Source organism: Meleagris gallopavo, chromosome 14 (genome assembly GCF_905368555.1).
Source record: "Meleagris gallopavo chromosome 14, MGAL_WU_HG_1.1, whole genome shotgun sequence".
Classification (NCBI taxonomy): Eukaryota; Metazoa; Chordata; class Aves; order Galliformes; family Phasianidae; genus Meleagris; species Meleagris gallopavo.
The window spans coordinates 11,401,429-11,424,194 of record NC_139417.1 but is presented as its reverse complement, the minus strand read 5'-3'; the positions used below and the strand labels follow the sequence as shown (position 1 = coordinate 11,424,194).

The window sequence follows — 22,766 nt, the reverse complement described above, 5'->3', positions numbered from 1 at the left end:
CCATCTGTACTCCCAGCCGGCCACCACATGCATCTGCGGCATGTCGGCCGATCCCCCGTCACCAGCATCACCTCTCCGCTCCGTGGCGCCCACGGCGGCCCGGCGTGGCGTCCCAGCCCTATAGCCAGCCCGAGACCAGCAGGGTGGGGATGGAAGCCACAATATGGAGACAAGAATCTTGCTGGGTAGCTTTATTCACACGCGGGATGCCCACCGCAAGGGCTCTCTGAGCCCTCACTGCCCCCAGGGCTGGCAGAGGCAAGGTGGGCAGGAGGGGCTGTGGGCAGCAGGGCGGCCATCACTGGCAGGTGTTGTAGATCTGGACCTGCTGGTTGATGGTGGCCAGCACCTCCCTCATCCTGGCCTCCAGCCCATCCAGCTGGGCCACCTTGGCGTCCAGCACCCGCTCGTTCCGCTCATACTCCTCCTCCAGTGCTACAGGGATGAGGATGGGAGGAGTGGGTGAGGACAGCCCCACATCACGTTCCCCCGACCCCGACACCCTTCCTAGCCTCACCTCGCAGCTTCTGCAGCTTGCCCTGGGCATCCTGCAGCAGCCCGGCGGCCTCCTCGCGCAGCTGCTGGGCCCGGCCACCTGCCTGCTGTGCTCCCTGGGCCCGGTGCTGCACCAGCTCCTGGGCTGCCCGGTACCGGTCCCTCAGCGGCCCCTCCAGCACCTGCTTGGCTTCGCTAGCACGGTCCCGCGCGATGCCAGCTGCATCGTGGGCACGTGTGGCCGCCAGGCTGTTGTTGGCACGCTTCACTTTCAAGGCATCTGTCTGTCCCTCCAGGAGACCGATCCGCTCCATGGCAGCAGCCAGCTGCTGCTCCGCACCCAGAGTCTGCATCTGCATCTGGAGACAGGCGATGATGGGGTGTCTCCATGGTGGGGACAGGCAACAGGGCTGCCGGGTGCAATGGCAGTACAGGGTGCCCTTACCGTGCCAATGGCGCGCTCACTGTGCTGGATGTCAGCAGCAGTGCTGTGCAGTGCCTGCCCGGCCGTGCCCTGTGCTTGCCGCGCCTCCTCCAGTGCCTGCTGCACTGCTTCAGCTGTGCCCCGCACACCCTCTGCCCGTGCCCTGCAGCCAAATCGGCGTGGCCTTAGTACCTCAGGCTGCAGCAAGGCCATGTCCCCATGTCCCCAGACTCACTTGGCCCGCTGGGCATCCTGCAGCAGCTGCCCAGCCTGGCGCACGTCGCCAGCTGTCTGCTCCAGGATGGCGTCCACACTGGCCAGGCTGCGTACCCGTGCCTTGATCTCCTCGGCCAGGCGGTGGATCTGGGCCGGTGAGGCAGGCAGAGACAGCTCCAGCACACGGCTGGCCACCACCTCAATGCTCTCGGGATCAGCCCCCTCCTCTGCAGGTGGAAGCCATCAGCATCACCCCCTGTGCCTCAGGGCAGAGGGGGCAGCGGGGGTAGCCCCCCAGCATGCTGCACTCACGGCTTAGGAAGGCCTTCACGTGGCTGATGAGCTCCCGCAGCTCCTTGTTGGAGTGTTCCACGCGGGCCCTGGTCTGGTTAGCCTTGTCCAGGGCTGCCTGCGCCTGCAGCCAAGCCTCGTCCGCCTTCCCCTTGGCCTCAGCCACCTGAGAAGAACAGAGACCCTCAGTGCCAGCACACATGGCCATGCTGCCCACTTCCCTCGCATCACGCACTCTATGGGAGAGCTGGGCCACTTCGCCAGCCGCCCGCCGCAGCTCCTCCTGTGCGTGCCGTGCACGGTCCAGCGCACTGTCCGCCTTGGAGACGGCGCCGCCACAGCTCAGTCCCCCACAGCGTCGTGCCCCATCCTCATCCCGGCAGCCGGCTCCTCCACAGGGGCTCTCAGCGCAGGGCACATCCCCAGCAGCGCCACACACCTGCAAGGCCAATGGAGTTGAGCTATCCCCAGTTCTCATGCCCCACTCCCATCCCATATCCCACCTTCTTGTTGATCGGGTGCAGGCTCAGCTCCTGCGCCCTGGCCGCCAGCTCCGTCAGCGCCCGCCGGCTGGCTGCATTCTGCCGGTTGAAAGCATCCCTCCTGCTGGCCAGGAGCTGCTCGGTGTGGTGCCGTGTGGCTGATGAAGCGCTGACGGGGCTGGGTATGACACGGGTGGAGGCATCCGCTCGGCGCTCAGCATCCTGCGATTCCCAGTGGGACTGGCGGATGCTGTCGAAGGCACCTGGAGGCAGTGGAGCCACATAAGACCCCCGTCTGCCACTATGGAACACTGCTGTGAGAACCCCAGTGATGCCTACCAAGGAAATTTGAGGTCTTGAGGGCATGCAGCCGCTGCCCCAGCTCTTGCAGGCTGTGGTTGAGGGCACGGGCTCCGCGGTCCACCATGCCCAGCACATGGCTGGCATTGAAATTGGCATCCTGTGCCACTGTCAGCTCACTCTCCAGCCGTGTCAGTTTCTCAGTGGCTTCCCCAATCTGCTGCCTGCAAAGCAAGGAGGTGCCATGCTCACAGAGCTCTGCCCCATGCCCCCAGAGCTGTCCCCCACATCCTGTGCTCACCGCAATCCCTCTGTGGCATGTGTCAGGAACGTGGCAGTGGTGGCGGTGGCATTGCGGGCGGCCACTGCATCACGCACGGTGGCCAGGTTCTCCTCCAGCTGTCGGAAGGTGCCCTCGAAGGCACCGGCAGCCCCAGTGTGATGCAGGAGGCTGACCCGTTGTGCCAGAGCCCGGGTGCGGGAGGCCAGGTCCTGCACCACACGGTCCCAGTCCCCAAAGCAGGGGTGGCAAGGCTGGCAGGCCGGGAAGGTGCCAGAAAAGCCCCGGGCGCATTGGTCGCAGCGGACGCCAGAGACGCCAGGCCGGCAGTCACAGTGTCCACTGCCACGATGGCACTGAGCGCTGGCGATGCCACGGGGGTCACAGTCGCAGGCTGTGGGAAGAAAGCAGTTAGGGTGCCTCAGGGCACGGCACAACTCCTGCCCACCCAGCTCTCACCTCGGCACTGCAGACGTGGATCACCCCAGTGCTGCTCCTGGCAGTCGGCACAGGTCCGGCCCCCAAAGCCCGGCCGACACGAGCACTGCCCTGTGAACTGAAAGACACAGTGCAGCCAAAGCTGGCACCCCATCCCCACGCCATCCCGTCAGCCTCCCCATCTCTGGGGCATCTCACCTGGTTGCATGCAGGTGACAAGGAGTGCTGGGGGTGGCAGGCGCAGGGCTCGCAGCCCTGCCCACTGCCCAGGTTCCAGAAGTTGGGGCTGCAGCGGTCACAGCTCTGTCCCTCCACGTGGGGCAGGCAGTGGCACTGCCCACTGCGCTGGTCACAGTGGCATTGCTGCGGCCCACAGGTGCTGGGGTCGGTGCCCAGTGCATTGCAGGAGCAACCTGGAAGCAGAGGGAAGCTGAGTGGGGATGGAGGCTTCGGAAAAGATAGGGTTAAGATGCAGACAGGGATAGCATAGGGAGGAGATCAGAATTAGGATGGCGATGGGGTAAGGGTTACAGTTAGGAGGGCTAGGAGTACAGGTAGGGATAGGATGGGGCAAAATGCAGACATACGCTGGACAGGAGTAGGATGGAGACAAGATGGAGATGGGGTAAGAACAGGTCAGAGACAGAATCAAGGAGGCTGTGAAGGTGGGAATGAGTGGTAGAGGATAGGAATAGGCATAAGATGAGGATGTGGATGGGACAGGACAGGGCAGCAGTGCTAGGGCTGGGCAAAGGAGGTAGCCACAGCAGGACAGGGACCCCACAATGGTGTGCACATGGGCCCTGGAAGTGCTGGGGCAAGAGGCACATCTAGCACGTCTGTGTATACTCACGCCTGCAACTGTGTCGCAGAGCATCTCCATAGTACCCAGGCTGGCACTCGGCACAGTGTGGCCCTGCCGTGTTGTAGAGGCAGCGCAGGCACTGCCCCGTGCGCCGGTCACACGCCTCTGGATCTGTCATGTCGATGTTATTGTGGCACTGGCAGGGCAGGCAGCGCCCGCCGGGTTGCAGAGGGTCCCCATAGTACCCGGGTGCACATTCATCACAGCGGGGACCTGTTGGCACAAAGTACTGGGCAGTGCCTGGGGACAGGGCTGGGGACACCGAGCAAGCCACAGCAAGCACTCACCTGTGTATCCGGGGCTGCAGTGGCAGACAACCTGCCTGGAGCGCCCATCCTGGTAGCAGGAGGCAGCAAAGTGCCGGGGGCCGCCAGGTCCGTCGGGGCAGGGGCAGGGCCGGCAGTGCTGGCCGGAGCCCAGCGCCGGGTTCCCGAAGTGCCCGACTGCACATCTGGGGGTGGGCAGTTGGGTTAGGGCTGGGTTAGGGCTGACTGTGGCACTCTGCCACGTTCCAGGCAAGTGAGCACCCTGCTTACCGCTGGCACCTCTCGCCGTCCGTGTGGTCGCGGCAGCGCAGGCAGCTGCCCGTCTGTGGGTCGCACTCCTCGGCGTGCCCATTGCACTGGCAGGGCTGGCAGGTCGGGAAGCCCCAGTGACCCGGCTGGCAGCGGTCGCAGCGTGAGCCGTGGGCACCCTGGCGGCAGGGGCACTGCCCTGTGACGGTGTCGCAGACGGCACTCAGCGATCCCTCGCCACTGCACTGGCAGGCTGCAAGGCAACAAAGTATCTATGTGTTGAAGTCCCTGGCAAACACGGAGCACCTCTCCCTGCATCCATTGCCCTGGATAGGCACTCACGTCGGCACCCGCCGGGTCCGAAGCCGAAGGTGCCCGGGAGCAGCGGTGGCAGCGCCGTCCCACGACGTTGGGCTTGCAGCGGCACTGCCCACCCTGGGGTTGGCACTCGGCGCTGAGCGAGCCCTGTGGGTCGCAGAGGCAGGCTGCGGGCAAGACACAGTGAGCACCGGTCATCAGCATGGGGTGTGCGGTGTGCAGGGCCATACTCACGCAGTGCCCCGTCGTGCAGGATGGCTGAGAGGCTGTGCAGGAGCCGGGAGCAGGGCTCTGCCACCGGTGACGGCACCACAGTGTGGAAATGCTGAGCACAGCGGTACCGCTCGAAGGTCTCCCGACGTCCCATGGCAGCAGGGTCACCCGCAATGAACATTTCCATGGAGGAGTAACGTGGAAGGAGCACCAGCTGTGGGGGGTCAGCAGGATGTCATCTTAATTCCACATCCTTTGTGCCCCCTGAAGCGTGCAGCCCCATCCCAGACCCCTCACCGAATCGATGAGCACGCTGGCGGTGGGGTCCTGCTGCCCTGTGGCACAGCCCAGCTCCAGGCGGATGGTGTAGGGGACACCCCGCTCCAGGCAGATGGGATGGGACAGCACCACATACCTCGGGACAAAGCAGAGCAAGGGGAAGTGGATGCCTCCTGCCAGCCCTGTTCAGCTCAGCCCTGCTGGGACACTCACCGGGCGCCAGACTGGAGGCTGGTGGAGAGCTGGTCATCGGCCGGGATGGTGTTCCCACATGGGCTGCTGGCAGACACAGGGCTGGGGCGCAGCACCTGCACCCTCACCTCCTTCCAGGGCTCTGAGTGCTGCATGCAAAAAGCACACAGAAATCACTGCACCAAAAGCCCTGCATGCCCACTTCTGGAGGTGCAACACCCCAATCAGGGGGCTCACCTGTGGCTCATAGCGGATGATGACATCGTATTCCATGGAGAAGGGCACATCGCTCACATGGAACTCTACCCAGCCGCCCTCCTGCATGCGGGCAAAGCCTGACCCTGTCCAGGAAGCCGGGTGACCTGTGTGAGGCTCACGCTCCACCACCGAGCCCTGGGGAAAGGGGCAGAGATGAGCAGGAGGACCCCAAAAGGGGCCTTGGTGGACATGCATCTCAGCCGCACTGCCCCTACGTGGTGCCAGCTGGCTTGGAGACCCTGCAAATGTCCCTCCTGATGCTCTGCTCAGCCCATGCCCCCACCAGGGACAGTTCTGTCCCTCACCTTGTGCAGCCGGGCATCCTCGGCTTCGTAGGTGTAGTGGTCCAGGTTGATGCGGTAGAAGCCAGGCTCCACCTGCTCACATTGCCGTCCCACTATGTGGCGGCGGCACTGGCACTGCCCCGTCTCCGCAGCACACCTGGCACCCCAACCACATCGTCAGCCCCCCAGGGCTAAGGATTGCCCCTTCCACCCTGAGCCGTCACAAAACTCACCGGTTGTTGCGGGCACCTCCCACATCACACTCACAAGGCCGGCAGCCAGGGAGATCGTGGCTGAGAGCCCAGTGCTCAGGCTGTGGAGAGCAATGGGGTCAGCGAGCGGCCAGCCGTGGTGCCACAGCCCTGAGCACCGTGCATGTCCCCACTTACAAGGCACTGGTCACAGCTGCGCCCGGTCACCAGCCGCTTGCAGAGGCAGTCACCGCTGATGGGGTCACACTGGCTGCCATCGGCCACCGTGCCACGGGGGTCACACCGACACCCTGCACACAGACAGCGGTCTGTGGTGGTGCCCAACACCGCTGGGTGACCTCGTGCCCCAGTACGTACGCTGGCAGCCCTGCGGGTTGGCAGCACTGAGCCCGAAGAAGCCAGCTTTGCAGCGGTCACAGCGAGGGCCCTGCACATGCTCCTTGCAGCGACACTGCCCTGCGATCAGCCCCCGCTCTGGGTCATCGGCACCGTCACACAGCCCTCCGTCCACGGTGCCCTCAGGGTCGCAGTTGCAGGCTGGGCACAGGCAGAGTCAGTACCAAAGCCCTCGTGCCAGCCCCACAACACCGGAGCTGGATGCAGCCCTGTGCCACCCCGTTCCCCAGCACCGACCTCGGCACACGGCAGGGTCCCGCAGGTCCTTGCTGGGGTCCTTGTAGTAGAAGGGCTTGCAGAGATGGCAGCGGCGGCCCATGGTGTTGTGCTGGCAGCCATCACACACGGCCCCACTGGTGTTCCCGGTGGCCAGGAACACGGCCATGTCGAAGTGGCAGCGCCGTGAGTGCTCGTTGCAGTCGCACCCTGCGAGGACGGCACCCCTGGTACCCAACCCCAACCCACCACATGCAGGACTCCAAGCCCCAGCATGTGACGCAGGACCCCACGGCCCCGCACCGCGCCAGCTGCAGGCGCGTGGCACTCACGGCGGCAGGCGTTGGTGCTGGAGCCCTCAGCCGGGCGCCAGGGCAGCTCATGGTAGAAGTCCTCGCAGCGCTCACAGTTCAGCCCCTGCGTGTGGTGCTTGCAGACACAGCGCCCGTGCACCTGCCGGGATGCCACGGTGAGGAGCTGTGGGACTGAGTGCTGTGGGCACCCCAATGCAGTGCAGCACAGGGGTCACTTACCATGCCATTCACAGTGGCTGTGGCCCCGCTGAGCGGCGCGCACTCCGAGGCGTGCCCGTAGCAGAAGCAGTTTCCACGCAGCACCATCTCATACAGTGCATAGTAGTACTTCTCGCGGATCTCCCGCCGTGAGTCCAGCAGGTTGTCCCCCAGTGTGTGCAGCTTGGTGAGGTTCACCCGCAGGTTGGTGACGCGCAGCAGCTCTGCATAGAAAGTTGGCAGCTTGGCTCTGCTCGCCCGTACCAGCTGAACGCGGCTGTGCCCAGCTGCAGGGCGTCGCACCGGGCTGTGCCATGGCTGGGGATGGACTGCTCTGTGCTGGCAGTGCTGCACGGCACATGGGGCCAGCACGATGGCTCCCCAGGGACAGCAGCTTCCCAGCAGCCAGGCCCCGCAGATTCCTCCCCTCCTGCTTCCAGCCTAAATTTAGCCTGAGCCATTAACCCGCTGCATCCTGTGCCGTTCATCTGCCCACCACCAGCTCCATCCTGCAGGGCTACAGTCGCCACACCGGGCACTGGCATTGTCCCATCTCCCATTGCTTGGTATCCTATGCTGCCCCACATTCATCCACACCCCGCTGTATGGGTCTGGAAACTCCAGATCCAGCCCCTCAATGGGGCTCAGCATGAGGACACAGCGGCCAAAATAGTGGCACCCAAAATAGAGCTGCGGGGCGGCAGACAGGCGGGCGACTCACCCTGGATAGCAGGACTGTAGGGGTCGCGGATGGGGATGGCAGGGTCCAGCACGCGGTAGATCACCTGCAGGAGGAAGAAGAGTGGTGAGGGGACAGCGGGGTTCTCCAAGTGTCCCTCGGTGCCGTCAGAGCCTCACCTCCCCCTCGGTGGAGGGCTCGATGTCGGAGTAGCGTGACTCGCAGATCACATCGTCAATGCGGCGTGGGGGCCCACGGGGGACGTGGGGGAAGGACGCAGCACAGTCATAGGCGAAGTAGCGGTACACCTTCCAGCTGCGGCCAAAGTCGGCCGAGCGCTCCACCAGCATGGCTGCAGGGCGGAAGGTCTGCGGGGCACATGGAAGGGTTGGGACAACAGCAGGATGGTAGCCGGGGTTATGGGGTCTGTGCCATCCCGCTGCGCCAACCTTGAAGGTCATGATGAGGTGGGTGAAGTGGAACTCAGCCTCCAAATCCAGCTGGATGCTGACGTGCTCCACGCCTGGGGGGGACACCCTTGTGACTCCAGCCTTGGCCACAGCAGCACAGGGCTGAGTCACGGCTTCCTTAGTGTGGGAGGACGGGAAGAGCAGCCCCCCAGAGACGCTCTATTGCTCACCGTTCTCCGCCTGCCACCAGGCCTTCTTGGGGCGGGGGGCAAAGGTGGTCAGCACGTTTTCGATGCGGTGGCTATCAGTATTGCTGCGGGCGTCATAGGGTCTTCGCGAGTCACAGATGAAGCATTTCTTCTCCTCCTGCAGTTGGGGACCCAACGGTCACCCCACCCCACCACGTCCCCATCCCCCATCCCTCCCTCATCCCCCGTCTCACCTGGAGGTGGCTGACGATGCAGTAGGGTTGGGGCCGCCGCAGCCCGCAGGTGGACGAGGCGCTGAGCCGCGAGGCTCTCCCCACCAGCAGGTTCCCGGTGGCCGGGTAGCAGCTGCCGCGGGCGCAGCCATGGGGGGCGTCGGGAGAAGAAACGGCCCACGCGGCCCCTCCCGGCCCTGCGTGGGCAGCGGGTGGATGAGGCTGGACCCCACACGGAGCTCCGTTCCCGTCCCGCACGGCCCCGAAGGGGGGGCCCTTCCGCGATCCGCCCGGAAATGCTCCGCGGGTCCCGGACCCCAACCCGAGAGCTTTCCGCGAGCGGGGGCCGCGCACTCACCGGACGGCAGCGGGACGAGGAGGGAGAGGAGGAGGAGGAGGAGCGGGAGAAGGAAGGCTGCGGGGCCGCGCATCGCGGCGGGGCGCGGGACTCGCGGTGCCGCCGCGCGGGGTCCGGTCTCGAGTGGGTGGGCGCGCGTTGCTGGGGCGGTTGGGGGGGGGGGGTTCCCTCTCGCCGCCCCTCCGCAAAGTTGTGGAGGCGCTCGGGGCTGCGCGGAACTCGCGGGGCGGTCCCTTCGCACGGCGGCCCACGCCGGGCCGGGAAGGGCCAGCACCGCCCCGCCGGAGGCCGGGGGTACCGCGGGGGGACGCGCGGGACTCGGCCACGCGTGACAGTGAGAGGCCGGACACGGGCAGCCGCTGCTCAGCGCTTTATTTGCAGGCGCTACAGACACCCCGCGGGTTTGTTCCACGCCGCGCGGGGCCGCGTCCCGAGCGGGTCGGACTCCCTAGCAGGTGGCGTACGCGTTGGCCCGCTCGCGGATCTCCTGCAGCAGCCCCGACACCTGCCGCTCCAGCGCCTGCAGCCGCATCGCCTTGGCCGCCATCGCCTGCTCGTTGGCCCCGAAGTGCTGCTCCAGCTCTGCAGGACGGCACGGGATGCAGGTTGGGCTGCGGGCACCGAGCGGGCAGCCCCTGTCCCACGCCGCCCCTTACCTTCCAGCCGCTTCTTGCTGCTGTTGGCCTTATCCAGCAGGTCCCTGGCCTCGGCCGTCAGCCGCGTCACGCGCTGTAGGGCCCCTCCGGCCACCCCTGCCATCCCACTCACCCGGTCCTTGAGCACCACGTAGCGCTGAGTCACCTGCGCCAAGTCCTGCGGGCACAGGGCACGGTGAGGACGAGCTCCTTGCATCACTTCCCACCTGCTGCGAGGCCGAGGCTCACCTGGCTGAGTGTCCTCGAGGCGGTGGTGGCACGCTGCGCCCCATCCTTGGCATCCTGTGCCAGGCGCCGGGCGTCTTGTCCGCGCTGCTGCAGGGCGGTGACGCGCTGTGCCAGCTCCCGCAGTCGCCGCTGCAGCCGTGACTCCTTGCCCTGCAGCGCCTGCAACTTGCGCTCCGCCTGGGTGCATAGGACATAGGTGGTGGGTAGGCACTGCGTGCCCATCAGGTACCGGTGGCGTGCCTGCATCACGCCCATAGCATTGGCTTTGCTCCCCTTGTGTGCCCACTCTGTTACCCACAGGGCCGAGGGGGTGTGCCAGGGTCCCCATCCCCAGCATCACCTCTCACCTCCCTGGCTTTGCCCTCAGCAGCCCGGATGCCATCCTTGGCGCTCCGCAAGGTGCTCCCAGCCGCCATCACCTGTGCCCGTGCCACCTGCAGTGCGAGCTGTGTCCCTGCCAGCTCATCCCTCACACCCTCCGCTCGCTCCCTGTGGCGATACAGACATCTCCAGCCCTGCTCAGGGCTCTGTCACCTTCCCCATCCAGCGCGTCGCCACTCACCTGGCATTCTGTCCCTGTGCCAGCAGCCCCTGTGCAGCCTCCAGCCCCTGTGCCGTGCTATTGAGCACTGTGTCCACCCCATCCAGCTGGCTGATGCTCTCCTGCATCTCCCGCAGCAGCTCCTGGATGTGTGCAGGGCTGCTGGGCAGGGAGATGTTCAGCACCTGCCGCGCCACCAGCTCGATGCTGCCTGGATCTGCACCCTCCTCTGCAGGACATTGGAGCAGGGTGAGCTCAGGGTGGGCTCCATGTCCCATACCATGCCTGGTGCCCACACACTGCTGGCCCTACCCGACAGGAAGGCCTTGATGCGGCGGATGAAGTCCCGCAACTGTGCTGTCGCCTTCTCTGTGCGGCTGCGAGCAGCCTGTGAGCGTTCCAACGCCTCCTCTGCACGGCTGCGGGCACCCCGTGCCAAGTCCTGAACCTCCTGCATCTGGAGTGTAACCAAGGAACACCAAGGGGTTTACAGTTGGGATGTGCAAGGGGCCATCACTGAGCCAGGAGTGGGCACAGGTGTGATGTTCAAGTGGGCACAAAGGGCCACGCATGGGAACCCAGCATATGGGGATGCCATCCTTACCTTCTGCGTCACGGCACTCAGCTGTCCCAGGGCCACCTCCAGCTGCTGTGAGGCATTGCGGGCGCTGCTCAGGGCTTGAGCTGACACGGGCAGGGCCCCTGTGCACCCCACACCCCCGCAGTGCCTAGTCCCTGCGCTGTCCCGGCACAGAGCTCCTCCACACAGTGATTCTGCACAGCTCCGGTCTCCAGGAGCCCCACAAATCTGCAGGGATCCAAAAGGTGGAGTTTGAATGGGCAGACTCTCATCCCAGTTGGCACAAGAGCCAAGTAACCCGTGTGTCACCTGTGATGTGGTCACCCCAAGCCATTTTTCCCCCGTCCCACTCTTACCTTCTCATTGATCCCGGCCACGCTGAGCCCTGACACCCGTTTCTGTGCCTCCCGCAGGGATTTCCGCTGTGCAGCCATGCTCCGGCGGAACGCATCGCCCCGCTGCTGCAGTGCCTGCTCAGCTGCCTGCTGCGTGGCCCGTGCTGCACTCAGCTCACCTGCCGTGCCATTGGCCACCACCTCTGCCTGCCGTGAGTCCTGTGCTGCCACCACGATGCTCTGGTATGACTCTGCAGGTACAGAGTGTCCCTCGAATCCCACCATGTTCCCAGCATCCTGTTATGGCTCCAGGATCAGCCATGTCCCTTGTGTCTCCCCATGTCCCGGGATCTCCTAAGTATCCACTGTCTCTCCATATTCGGAGTCCCACCACTTTCCCAAGGTCCCCCTGTTCCTATGACCCCCCCACATCCCCAGAGTCCTACCACGCACTCAGAATTAGGGCACAATTCTCCCAGTCCCAACTACACATCCAGCATCAGGGCACGACTCTCCCAGCCCCCATCCCCCCAGAAGCCTTCATTGGATGCCCTTACCCCTGAATCCTGCTGCTGTCACGGTGCCAAGGACAGCTTGCAGATGGGAGGTGGTTTGGTTAAGCCCACCCAACTCATGGCTCAGCCTGGCCAGGCGGCTGCGGTGCAGCACATCAGCCTGCTCCAGCTGATCCACGTGTTGCTCCAGCTCTTGAAATCTCTTCCAGAAGTTGTCCAGCTCTGTCCTATGGGGCAGAGAGCTCTCAAATACCTCTGGATGCCTAAAACCTCCCCCAGCCCACCGTGTGCACTTGCCTGCTGCCATCCAGCTGCCCGGCCAGCTCCTGCAGGAGGGGGCTGCTGGGGCTGCTCCCCTCACCCAGCAGCAGCTCTGCATGCTTCAGAGCCTCCTCCAGTGCTCGCAGGCGGGGGCTGAGTGGGGCTGCAGACCCTCCCTCAAGCAGGGCCCGTATCCGTGCCTCAAGGTGCTGCAGCCCATCCTGCAGGCTGCGCAGCGCTGCATCCCAGCGCCCAAAGCAGGGGTGGCATGGAGAGCAGCGAGGGAAGGCGGCCTGGTAGCCCCGCTGGCAGCGGTCGCAGCGCAGCCCCCCAAAGCCTGGCCGGCACTGGCACTGCCCACTGGCTTGGTCGCACTGTGGGCTCTCGGCGCCCAGCGGCTCACACTCGCAGGCTGTGGAGTTGGACACTGTCACTGCCTGAACTCTCCAGAGGCCTCTGTGTCCTCAGAGTGGCACTGTGTCCTCTGGGTCACCCATGGTTCCAGGATCCCATCACATACCCGGAGACTCACCGTGTCCCCATCCCATGTCCCCAGCATCACACTATGGCATCTGGTTCATCCCTATCACCAGGGTCCCACCACATTCTCATGAGCTCGTTATGTCCCTGAGGTCCTTCATATCCACAGGATCCTCTTCATGTTCCCAGGAATCTCCAGGTAGCCAAAATCTCACCCCATGTCCCCAGGACCCCCTGTGTCCCCAAGACTCCTCCTTCCCCAAAGTTCCCATATTCCCAGGAGCCACCATGTACACCAAAGCTCAACCCTTGTCCCAAAGGCACCCTGTTTCCCCAAGACCCCTCTTTCCTCAGGGTCCCCATGTCCCCATACACCCCACTGCCAGTCCCTGGCTAATGCTCTCACCTCGGCACTGCAGCTCAGGGTCTCCCCAGTGATTCTCCTGGCACTGGGAACAGACACGGCCACCAAAGCCAAGGTGGCAGCGGCACTGTCCCGTGACCTGCAGCAAGAGCAGGGTGCTCAGCCCACCCATTCTTACCCCCCAGAGGATGCAGAACCCATGCTGGGATGCTCACCTCGTCGCAAGCAGGGTGCGTGGCGTGCGTGGGATGGCATCCACAAGGCTGACAGCCCCCCGTTCCCCCCAGGTTCCAGAAGTTGGGCGCACAGCGGTCGCAGCTCCTGCCCACCACGTGGGCTCTGCAGGCGCAGGCTCCCGTAGCGCGGTCACAGCTGCAGGTGCCAGCGGTGCAGTGGGCAGATAGTGTTCCCCGCGGGTCACAGCTACAGCCTATGGGTGGTGGGCAGCCATGTGGGGCAGGGGGCTCAGCCTCACGCCATCCCAAGACCTCGCATGCCCACAGCCCCTGGCCCAACTCACGGCGACAGCTGCGCTGCAGGGCATTGCCGAAATAGCCGGGCTGGCATTGGGCGCAGCGGGGCCCGGCAGTGTGGTACAGGCAGCGGCGGCAGTGCCCTGTGTGTGGGTCACAGGCCCCCGGGTCGCTGGTGTCGATGTTGTTGTTGCACTGGCAGGGCCGGCACACTCCTCCCTCCATCTCCGGCGTCCCAAAGTAGCCCGGGGAGCAGCGGTCGCAGCGGGGCCCTGTGGGGACATGGGATGTGGCTGACAGGATCTCAGCCCTCTTGCTGGGGTCCTGCAGCATGGTACCTGTCTGCCCCTCACCGGTGTATCCGGGTGCGCAGAGGCACACGATGTGGCGGGTCTCCTCATCGGCATGGCAGGCACTCCCATGGTAGTGCCGTGTGCCGGGGTAGCCGGGGCAGGGACAAGGGCGGCACTGCTGCCCCGAGCCCAGCACCGGGTCTCCATAATAACCATCCTGGCACCTGTAAGGGCAGGAGTGAGGTCTCAGGTGTCCATCCCATCTATTTCATCAAATCCCATCCCATTAATCCTAACCTGTCCCATCCAATTCCATCATCCCGTTTTATTCCATCTCATCCCATCTTGTCTTATCCCATCCCATTCTCATCCTATCCCATCCCAAGTTACCCTACCCTATCCTACACCATCTCATCTCATCCCATCTTATCTCATCCCATCCATTTATTCTAACCCCACCTGATCCCATCCCATCTCATATAATCTAAACCTGTTCAATCTCATTCATCCTGTCCCACCCCATCTCATCAGTGCTGTAAGTATCATGCCATGCCGTGCCATGCCGAACTATCTCACCCAGCCACGCTCACCTCTCGCAGTGCCGGCCGGTGGTGTAGTCTCGGCAGTGCAGGCAGCTGCCTGTCCGCAGGTCGCACTCCTCGGCGTGCCCGTTGCACTGGCAGGGCCGGCAGCTGGGGAAGCCCCAGTGTCCTGGCTGGCAGCGGTCGCACTGTCGGCCCATAATGCCCGGCCGGCACCGGCACTGCCCACTGCCTGCATCACACAGCTGGGACACAGAGCCGTCTGGGGAGCATGCGCAGGCTGTGGAATGGCACAGTTCACGTCAGGGTGACCAGAGAACAAACATCCCAGTGGGATGGACAGACAGACAGCCACACAGACGGGGGTCCCATCCTGGCATGTCTGACACACCAGCAGACCCTGTTACTCACGGCTGCACCCGAGGGGTCCAAAGCCATAGCTGCGGGGTGCGCAGCGGTCACAGCGTCGGCCAAGGACGTGGGGCTTGCACTCACACTGCCCTGACAGCACCTGGCACACGCTGCTGCGGGAGCCCTGTGGGTCACACTGGCAGGCTGTGGGGCAACAGGGTTGTAGCTGGGAATGGGAATGCCATGCCACATGCTGCCACCAACCCCTGCCCTCTCCCACACCAGCTACTATCTGGCCTAGCTGTGCTGAGCATGGCTCTATCATAGCCCACTCACCCACCCACCCATGGCCCCTCATCCCTGCAGCCCCCGACTCACGCAGAGCTCCATCGTGCAGCACGGCTGAGACGCTGCAGATCAGGCGGGCACAGGCTTCAGCCAGGGTGTGTGGTGGGGCCATATGGAAAGCCTCCAGGCATCGGTAGCGCTCCAGCTCCTCGAGCCGCTGCACCGCTTCCGCTGCTGCCCCGTGGAAGCCCGGCAGCTCTGGCACACGTGGCAGCAGCACCAGCTGTGGGGCAGCGGGGAGGTGGTGGGGCTGTCCCCGGGAGTAGTTCCAACTCACCGACATCCCCAGCCCCACAGATGTCCCCATTCACATGCATGGCCCCATCCCATCAACATCTCCATCCTCATTCCCTGCTCCAGACCCTGCTGCAACACCAATCTCATTGCCTCCTCCATCTATACCCCCTTCATCTCCCTCTCCACCCTGTCCCATCTCTGTCCATCACCCTATGTGTGGTTCGCCCACCCCTGCCCATCTCCCCACCAGGTGTGGGGTGTGTTGGGACCCCCTTACTGAGTCGATGAGGATGAATGCACTGGGGTGGCGTTGGGTGACGCTGGCTCTCTGCAGCCGCACAGTTACCTCGTACGGGGTACTGGGCTCGAAGCAGAAGGGCCGGGACAGCAGCACATACCTGTAGAAAGGAAGGCATCGGGGCACAGGGAGATGGCCAGGACAATGTAGCAGGACCTGGCCACATTTATCACCCTGATTCCCCGACCTGTGTGGTAGAACTATCCCCCTTCCCATACCAGCCACATCCTATGCCCATCCCTCAATTCACACAAAGAAATGTAGTAGTGTTGTCCATCTTCCTGTCCTGATCCTACCTTCATCCTCATCCCTATCCTATCCCACCCCATTCCCAGTTCCATCTTCACTCCATCTCTTTATTTCATCCCACCACATCCTCTCACGCACATTTCCACCTTTATCCTATCTGCATTCCCATTCTCATCTCTATGCCCAGTCTCATTCCCATCTCTATCTCCAAACTCATGCCCATTCTCAAGCCCAACCTGTCCACACCCCCATCCCTATCCTCATTCCCACCTCCATCCTCAACCCATCCGATCCCCATCCATATCCCCAACCTCCTCCCTCTCCCCATCCCACCCCATCCCTATCCCCATCTCCTTTCCACCCCTATCCCATTCCCTCTCATCCCATCCCACCCTTTCCCCTTCTCCATCTCCATCCTTATCCAATCCACCCCCCAACCCCATCCCACCTCTGACTGTGGGGCAGCCCTTCACGGTACATCTGCTCTGAGGGCAGCAGGTTCCCACAGCGTGGGCTGGTGGGCAGCGCCCGGGAGCTGATGCTCACCACAGCCTCCCAGTCCTCGGCTGACTGCAATGGGATGCGAGGCCATCAGCACCGGCAGTGTCACACGTTGCACACTGGGGCATCCCGCAACCACTCTCACCTCAGGCTCGTAACGCAGCAGCAGCTCATACTCCATGGGGTAGGGCACGTTGTCTACATGGAATGTCAGCCCGGCTCCATCCCGCACACGGGCAAACCCCAGTCCAGTCCACGTCACCATGTGCCCGTCCCCATCTCGCACTATCGGCTCCACGTCGGGCTGGGCACGGCACCGCATGGCTCAGCCCCAGCCCAAGGCTGTGCGCTGCTGTGCCCCCTCCTCAACCCGAGGCTCACCTTGGGGGGCTGCTGCAGGCTGTGGCGTGGGGCTGCGTGGGGCTGGGGGGAGCGAGGAGGGCTGCGCTGGGGCCGAGCACGTGCCTTCCGCCCCGCTGGGTCCCCGTTGCGGTGCTGGGGGCAGTCCTGGGGCACCTCTGCCCGCACAGCGCCCTGCAGGGATGGGGACAGCCATGCATGGGAACGGTCACGTGTGGAGCACGGGGATAGCCATGCATGGAGCATGGGGATGGCCATACACAAGGCATGGGGCACCGTGGCAGCCCAGGATGAGGACAGACACTCACTGGGAGCTGGGGATGGCTGGGCCCGTGGCCCGTGGCTTGCTCAGCCTCGTAGGTGTAGTGGTCAAGGGGTGCGCAGAAGAAGCCGGGCTGCACCTGGTCACACTGCCGGCCCATGAGGTGGGGGCGGCAGGGACAGGCCCCATCCTCCATGGAGCACCTGGGGAATGGGCCCTTGTCCATCTTTCTGTCCAACTGTGCCTCACCCATCCCTCCCTGTCCCCAGCTCTCCACCTCCAGGCACAGAGATCCCTCCTTCCACGCCAGTCTGCCTCCACTGTGAAGCCCTGTCCCCATCCCTCCAGCAGTGGTCCCATCACTTCCATTCCACCCTGTCCCCACACCCATCCCTGTGTCCTCGTGCCCTGCTGGGCAGTACTGTGGGGTCTCACCTGTTGCTGTAAGCTCCCCCGAAGTCACAGGAGCAGGGCCGGCAGCCCCCTACATCATAGCTCAGGCCCCAGAACTCAGGCTGCAGTAAGATGGGACAGATAGGGAGTATGCGTGGGGCCATCCCAGCCCTGGGGGATGCCATGGGGCTGGGGAGAGCCAAGGCAATGGAGCACAGTGTGGAGTTGGGGCACTTACCACGCACTGGCTGCAGGAGCGCCCGGCCACGAAGCGCTTGCAGTAGCAGTCCCCGCTGATGGGGTCACAGGGGGAGCTGCCCGCTACCGTGCCCCGTGGGTCACACCGGCACGCTGCCCCGTGCACAAACACACACATGGTGGGCTGCCACACAGCACTGCCACCCACCACAACCCCCAGTGCACCCAGTGACGTTCAACCAGCAGCTCCACAGCCCTTCCTCCTTGCCCCACGGCCTTGAGTCCCCCTTGCACTATTGCTCATCCCCCCTTCCCTTGCCCTCCCTCCCTCTTTCCATCTCCAACTCTCCATGCCAATCCTACTTCCATCCCCATCATCCCCTCCCATTGCTTCATCACCTACTCATCCAGCTCTACCTTTCCATCCCCATCCCTGCATCCCCTGTCCCTTCATCCATATCTCCCCACCTCATCCGTTCATTTCCATTCTTCTTCAGTCCCCACTCCTACATCCCCATTGCTTCATCCCTAACCCATCCATCTTCACACTTCCATCTCTGGCCTCAACTCTCCAACTCAGGCCTTCTATCTCCATTCCTTCATTCCCCATCCCCACTCTTCCATTCTCATTCACACTCCTATCTCCATTCCCATTTCTTTATCCCCATCCCTCCATCCTTACTGCATCATCACTCACTCATTGACCTCTGTCCTCCATCTCCTTTCCCAAACCTATCCCTTCAGTTTCATCCCTCCATCCCCATCCCTCTTTCCGTATTCTCATTCCTTCATCCCCATCCTTACATCCCCATTCCTCCATCCCCATTCCCATTCCTTCGTCCCATCTTTTCATCCCCACTCCTTCACCCACATTCCTCCCTTTCCATCCCCATTCCTCCATCCCCACATCCATCCCCACACAAATCCTCCATCCCCACAGCCCATGCCCATCCCAGCCCCAGCTCACGCTGGCAGCCCTGAGGGTCTCCCTGGCTGAGGCCATAGGCTCCGTGCCGGCAGCGGTCACAGCGTGGCCCGGCCACGTTCTCCTTGCAGCGGCACTGCCCCGCGATCATGCCCAGCGCCACATCCGTGTGTGCATCACAGGCGCCGCCATCCAGCGATCCCGCCGGGTCGCAGTCACACGCTGCAGGGACATCGTGGCAGCTGGGGCGGGTGGCAGTGGGGGACACGGGGTTGGGGGCAACAGAGCCGGGGGCGGGCACTCACGGACGCAGGCGGTGGGAGCGCGGATATCGGAGCGCGGGTGCCGGTAATAGAAGGGCTTGCAGAGATGGCAGCGGCGGCCCATGGTGTTGTGCTGGCAGCCATCACACACGGCCCCGCTGGTGTTCCCGGTGGCCAGGAACACGGCCATGTCGAAGTGGCAGCGCCGTGAGTGCTCGTTGCAGTCGCATCCTGCAAGGACGGCACCCCTGGTACCCGACTCTGGCCTGCCACTTGCAGGACCCCAAATCCCAGCATGTGACGCAGGACCCCATGGCCCCGCACCGTGCCGGCTGCGGGCGCGTGGCACTCACGGCGGCAGGCGTTGGTGCTGGAGCCCTCAGCCGGGCGCCAGGGCAGCTCATGGTAGAAGTCCTCGCAGCGCTCACAGTTCAGCCCCTGCGTGTGGTGCTTGCAGACACAGCGCCCGTGGATCTGGGGGAGAGCATCTGGATCAGCCCAAAGAGTCACCCTGTGCCACGCCGTTCCGTGCCGCATCTCACCATGCCGGGGACAGATGGCGGAGCACCAGGTGCAGGGGCACACTCAGCGGCATGGCCATGGCAGAAACAGCTCCCACGCATCACCAGCTCATCCACAGCATAGTAGTATTTGTGAAGCACTTCCTGCCGTGAGTCCAGCAGGTTGTCCCCCAACGTGTGCAGCTTGGTGAGGTTCACCCGCAAGTTGGTGACACGCAGCAGCTCTGGGTAGCACAGGTGGCATCGTCAGTGCTCACTGTGCTGCCCCAGAGCACCGCATCTCATCCCTATGGACACTCACCCTGGATGTTGGGGCTGTATGGGTCCACCACTGGGATGGAGGGATCCAGCACTTTGAAGATGACCTGGAGGTGGGATGTAGCATGTCAGCACATTCCCCAGCCCAATCTCTCCATACCACTCAGCTGTACGCACCTCGCCGTGGCTGGAGGGCTCGATCTCAGAGTAGCGCTGCTCACACAGCACCTCGCCGATGTGCCCTGAGGGATGCGTGGGGATGCCAGGGAAGAGCTTGGAGCAGTTGTAGGCGAAGTAGCGGTACGCCTTCCAGCTGCGGCCAAAGTCGGCCGAGCGCTCCACCAGCATGGCTGCAGGGCGGAAGGTCTGCGGGGCACACATCAGATGGGGGCACACGGTGGGATAGGGACCGGTGGGTCATGGGGTCCATCCCACTGTGCCCCGCGCACCTACCTTGAACTTCATGATGAGGTGTGTGAAGTGGAACTCGCCCTCCAGATCCAGCTGGATGCTGACATGCTCGACGCCTGCAGGGACAGATGGTCTTGGCTAAGGCATGCAGCCCACGTGGGACACACGTGTGGGGTGGCCATACTCTCACCATTCTCCGACTGCCACCAGCTCCTCTCGCTGTGGGGGCCGTGCAGGTAGATGACATTCTCAATGCGGTGGCTCTCACGCAGGGTCGGGTTTCGTGAGTCACAAGTGAAGCATTTCTCAGAGTCCTGCATGGGCAGCATCAATCACCCTTGGGGCTGCACCAGCACATTTTGCCATGCTGTGCTGTGCTGTGCCGTGCCATAGGCTCACCTGGAGGTGGCTGACGATGCAGTACTCCTGGGGCCCCTGCAGCCCGCAGGTGGACGAGGCGCTGAGCTGCTGAGCTCTCCCCACCAGCAGGTTGCCGGTGGCCGGGTAGCAGCTGCCACGGGCACAGCCCTGGGATGGATCTGGCTCTTCCCAGCCCCCTGCTGCTGGCACCCCCGCTGCACAGAGCACAGAGACTGGGAGGACTGCGCCACAAACCCACACCCCATAGCCCTGTGCTACCCTACCCCCACCCTGCCCCATCCCCACATCCTGACCCACTGATGCAGCACGAAGCTCCGTGACCCGGAAAGATGCTGGCAGTGTGGCTGTGGCCTCATGACCGGGGGGCAGGGAGAGGGCCGGGAGGGCAGCGCCAGCAAGTGGGGCGCTTGGCTGGGGGCTGCTAGCAGGAAGGGATGGGGAGGGGGAGTGTGGGTGTTGCAAGCACTCGGCTCACAGAGTGGTGCCAGGGGGAGCCAGGAGCCAGGTCAGGTGCTTGCTAATCCTGCAGGGCTCAGCACAGCCCAGATTCCTCGCTGGGATTTGCAGTGCCCAGGCCCTCACCACATTAACATGGCCCTGTGACCCACAGCCCCCGCACAGGCCAGTGGTCCTGAGGCCACTGCAGCCCTAGGCACTGTGGGAGCAGCACTTACCCAGGAGGAGAGCGAGGACCAGGACATCCATGGGCAGCCACGGGCCCTGCCTGTGGGGCAAAGAGATGGGCTGCAGCATGGGGCAGCACTGCCTGGGCCTCTCCCAGCCCCACACACGCATCATCCATCTCTCAACCATGTCCCCAGCCCCATGGCTGCATCCCCACACCCCATCCTGCAGTCAGGGAGCACCTGTCCCTGCCTCTGTGTCCGCCTCTGGCACTAGTGTCCACATTGGGTCCCAGCACTGGACCAGGGACACCTGGGGACAAGAGTCAGCAGGGTTGGAGCAGGCCAGGCAAGGACATCCTGCAGCTGGCCGGGGTCCTGCTGTTAAATTTAGGCTCCTGTTGCGCTCTCTTCTCTGCCGTCACTGCCTCCTTCCAACCTTGCAATCACCACTGGATCAAAGCCCGACTCCGCGCCGCCCCAGCACAGCCTTCCTGTCCCCGCATGCAGCCACCCGGGGCTGGGGGACACCATGGGCCCATCCCAGCCGGACACCCGCGCTCTGCCCGGCGCCGGTCCCGCTCAACGCTGTGCCAATGGGCTGGAGAGGCAACACCGAGCGCTCCCCCAGCCCCGACCCCGGCCCGGCGGTACCTGGGTAGTGCAGCGATGCGCGAGGCCGGCGGTGAGAGCCCACCGCCCCGATCCGGGCGTGCAGAACTGAGCCGGGCGACGGGAGGCGATGGGAAAGCGGGCCGCCGGCCGGCCCCCCCGCACACACACAGACACACACGATTCTTATTCAAATGCGCTGCCCACTGAATGGGACGGCGGTCTCCAGGCTACGGGAATGTCACTGCCGATTCCTTCTGCCTGGAGGCCCTCGCCGCCCGCCCGTGGGGCTGTGGGGCCAGGCCTGGCCGCGCGGCCCAGCCAGGCGTCGGCAGCCCAGGCACGCCCCGGTGCCAACAAAGACGCCTCGAGAGGCCGCTGGCTCATCCTCCGTGGGGCCAAGCCAAGGCCCCGCAACCTCCCCGCCTGGGGATGCCACGCGGCACCGCCCGGGCTCAGCACTGGGGCCGTGCTGGGTTTCGGCAGGCACACGGCCTCCAGGCGGACACGGGGCTCGCCGGGCAAAGTCCGACCCGCACCCACCCTAGGGAGCGCCCGGTGGCTGTGGGAGGATGCAGCCCCTCTTCACGAGGACCCGCGGCCCCGTTCCTCACACGCCGTGCCGCGCTGGCTGCCCAGCCGTAAGGCCACGCCGCGCCCCGGGGCCCCGCAGCCGCTCCTACCTGTGCACGTGGGGCCGGCGGGCCGGGCAGGTGGCCGTGCCCTCCGGGGGCCACGAGCTGAGCCGGCACGGCCCCGCTGCGCTCGGCCGCTTGTTCCTGGAGGAGGGCGGCCAGCGCCTGTCTCCTCCTCCGTGCGCCGTGCCAGGGAGGGAGGGCCCTGCCTGCGCCGAGGTGCAGCAAGGTGAGGCGCGGGCCGGGTGCCGGGCGGTGGTTGCCCACGCACGGACAGCCATGCCCGGTGGCGTGGCACCGTCAGCACGTGCCATGGCTGCGACTCGACGTGCAGCCCGTGGGCACCCCGTGCCTACACAGGGCGCGTCTCCAGGAGCACAACGCGGGCCCTGGGGCGGCACGCTTCCCCACGCCTCCCTGCACGACAAACCCTGCTCCGCGGGTGCTGCCGTGCCCTAAGCAGCCCCACTCACCCCATGCCCGCCGGCGCTGCCTGGGATCCCCGAGAGCGCTGGAGCTCAACAAAGTCCTCGCTGTCACATGGTGCCTTTTATTAGCCAAGGCTGAAGGAAGGAAGAGGACCCGCGTGCTTGCACCAAGGCTGTGCTCTGGCTGCAT

At 64.4% G+C, this 22,766-nt stretch overlaps 2 protein-coding genes across 7 annotated transcripts; both read right to left on the bottom strand.

Annotated features, from left to right (window-relative positions):
- Positions 1 to 176: 176 nt before the first annotated feature.
- On the bottom strand, positions 177 to 9,280 carry LOC100543991 (laminin subunit beta-2). The gene is given in 33 exon segments (XM_085235401.1): positions 177 to 435; positions 518 to 854; positions 941 to 1,082; positions 1,155 to 1,362; positions 1,448 to 1,592; positions 1,662 to 1,865; positions 1,930 to 2,171; positions 2,248 to 2,432; positions 2,510 to 2,882; positions 2,948 to 3,044; positions 3,125 to 3,339; positions 3,780 to 4,004; positions 4,079 to 4,242; positions 4,328 to 4,559; positions 4,649 to 4,687; positions 4,690 to 4,791; positions 4,859 to 5,051; positions 5,135 to 5,252; positions 5,330 to 5,457; positions 5,546 to 5,701; positions 5,872 to 6,007; positions 6,084 to 6,163; positions 6,240 to 6,352; positions 6,420 to 6,599; positions 6,696 to 6,884; positions 7,007 to 7,127; positions 7,208 to 7,410; positions 7,908 to 7,971; positions 8,045 to 8,233; positions 8,315 to 8,388; positions 8,506 to 8,641; positions 8,718 to 8,893; positions 9,055 to 9,280. Coding segments are annotated over 33 exon segments (5,376 nt in total). The 5' UTR covers positions 9,128 to 9,280; the 3' UTR covers positions 177 to 298.
- Positions 9,281 to 9,409: 129 nt separating this feature from the next.
- On the bottom strand, positions 9,410 to 22,640 carry LOC146543427 (laminin subunit beta-2-like). 6 transcript variants are annotated; one of them, XM_085235398.1, is made up of 35 exons: positions 22,622 to 22,640; positions 20,953 to 21,002; positions 20,297 to 20,472; positions 20,088 to 20,211; positions 19,940 to 20,013; positions 19,664 to 19,852; positions 19,530 to 19,593; positions 19,250 to 19,452; positions 19,061 to 19,181; positions 18,750 to 18,938; positions 18,487 to 18,666; positions 17,560 to 17,672; positions 17,364 to 17,443; positions 16,975 to 17,131; positions 16,688 to 16,840; positions 16,452 to 16,610; positions 16,254 to 16,375; positions 15,536 to 15,656; positions 15,052 to 15,244; positions 14,734 to 14,877; positions 14,371 to 14,602; positions 13,826 to 14,004; positions 13,535 to 13,759; positions 13,230 to 13,444; positions 13,057 to 13,153; positions 12,207 to 12,582; positions 11,952 to 12,136; positions 11,416 to 11,645; positions 11,084 to 11,287; positions 10,792 to 10,936; positions 10,501 to 10,708; positions 10,286 to 10,427; positions 9,939 to 10,115; positions 9,711 to 9,867; positions 9,410 to 9,636 (listed from the first exon to the last, which is right to left on the bottom strand). In XM_085235398.1, the coding sequence occupies exons 1-35, from the start codon at positions 22,624 to 22,626 to the stop codon at positions 9,503 to 9,505; spliced, it is 5,523 nt and encodes a 1,840-aa protein (XP_085091524.1). In that variant the 5' UTR covers positions 22,627 to 22,640; the 3' UTR covers positions 9,410 to 9,502. The 6 variants fall into 6 exon arrangements, with proteins under 6 accessions (XP_085091524.1, XP_085091521.1, XP_085091522.1 ...); XM_085235395.1 differs by lacking the exon at positions 22,622 to 22,640 and adding an exon at positions 22,197 to 22,355; XM_085235396.1 differs by lacking the exon at positions 22,622 to 22,640 and adding an exon at positions 22,197 to 22,355 and having other exon boundaries at positions 13,841 to 14,004.
- Between the last annotated feature and the right edge of the window lie 126 nt (positions 22,641 to 22,766).

Bases quoted from the DNA above. Each gene is read 5' to 3' on its own strand.
- LOC146543427 (XM_085235398.1), bottom strand. The intron at 19,453-19,529 runs GTGAGTGTCCAT...TGTGCTACCCAG, and splicing joins ATACAGCCCCAACATCCAGG to AGCTGCTGCGTGTCACCAAC. The intron at 18,939-19,060 runs GTGAGTGCCACG...CCGTCCTTGCAG, and splicing joins CAGCACCAACGCCTGCCGCC to GATGCGACTGCAACGAGCAC.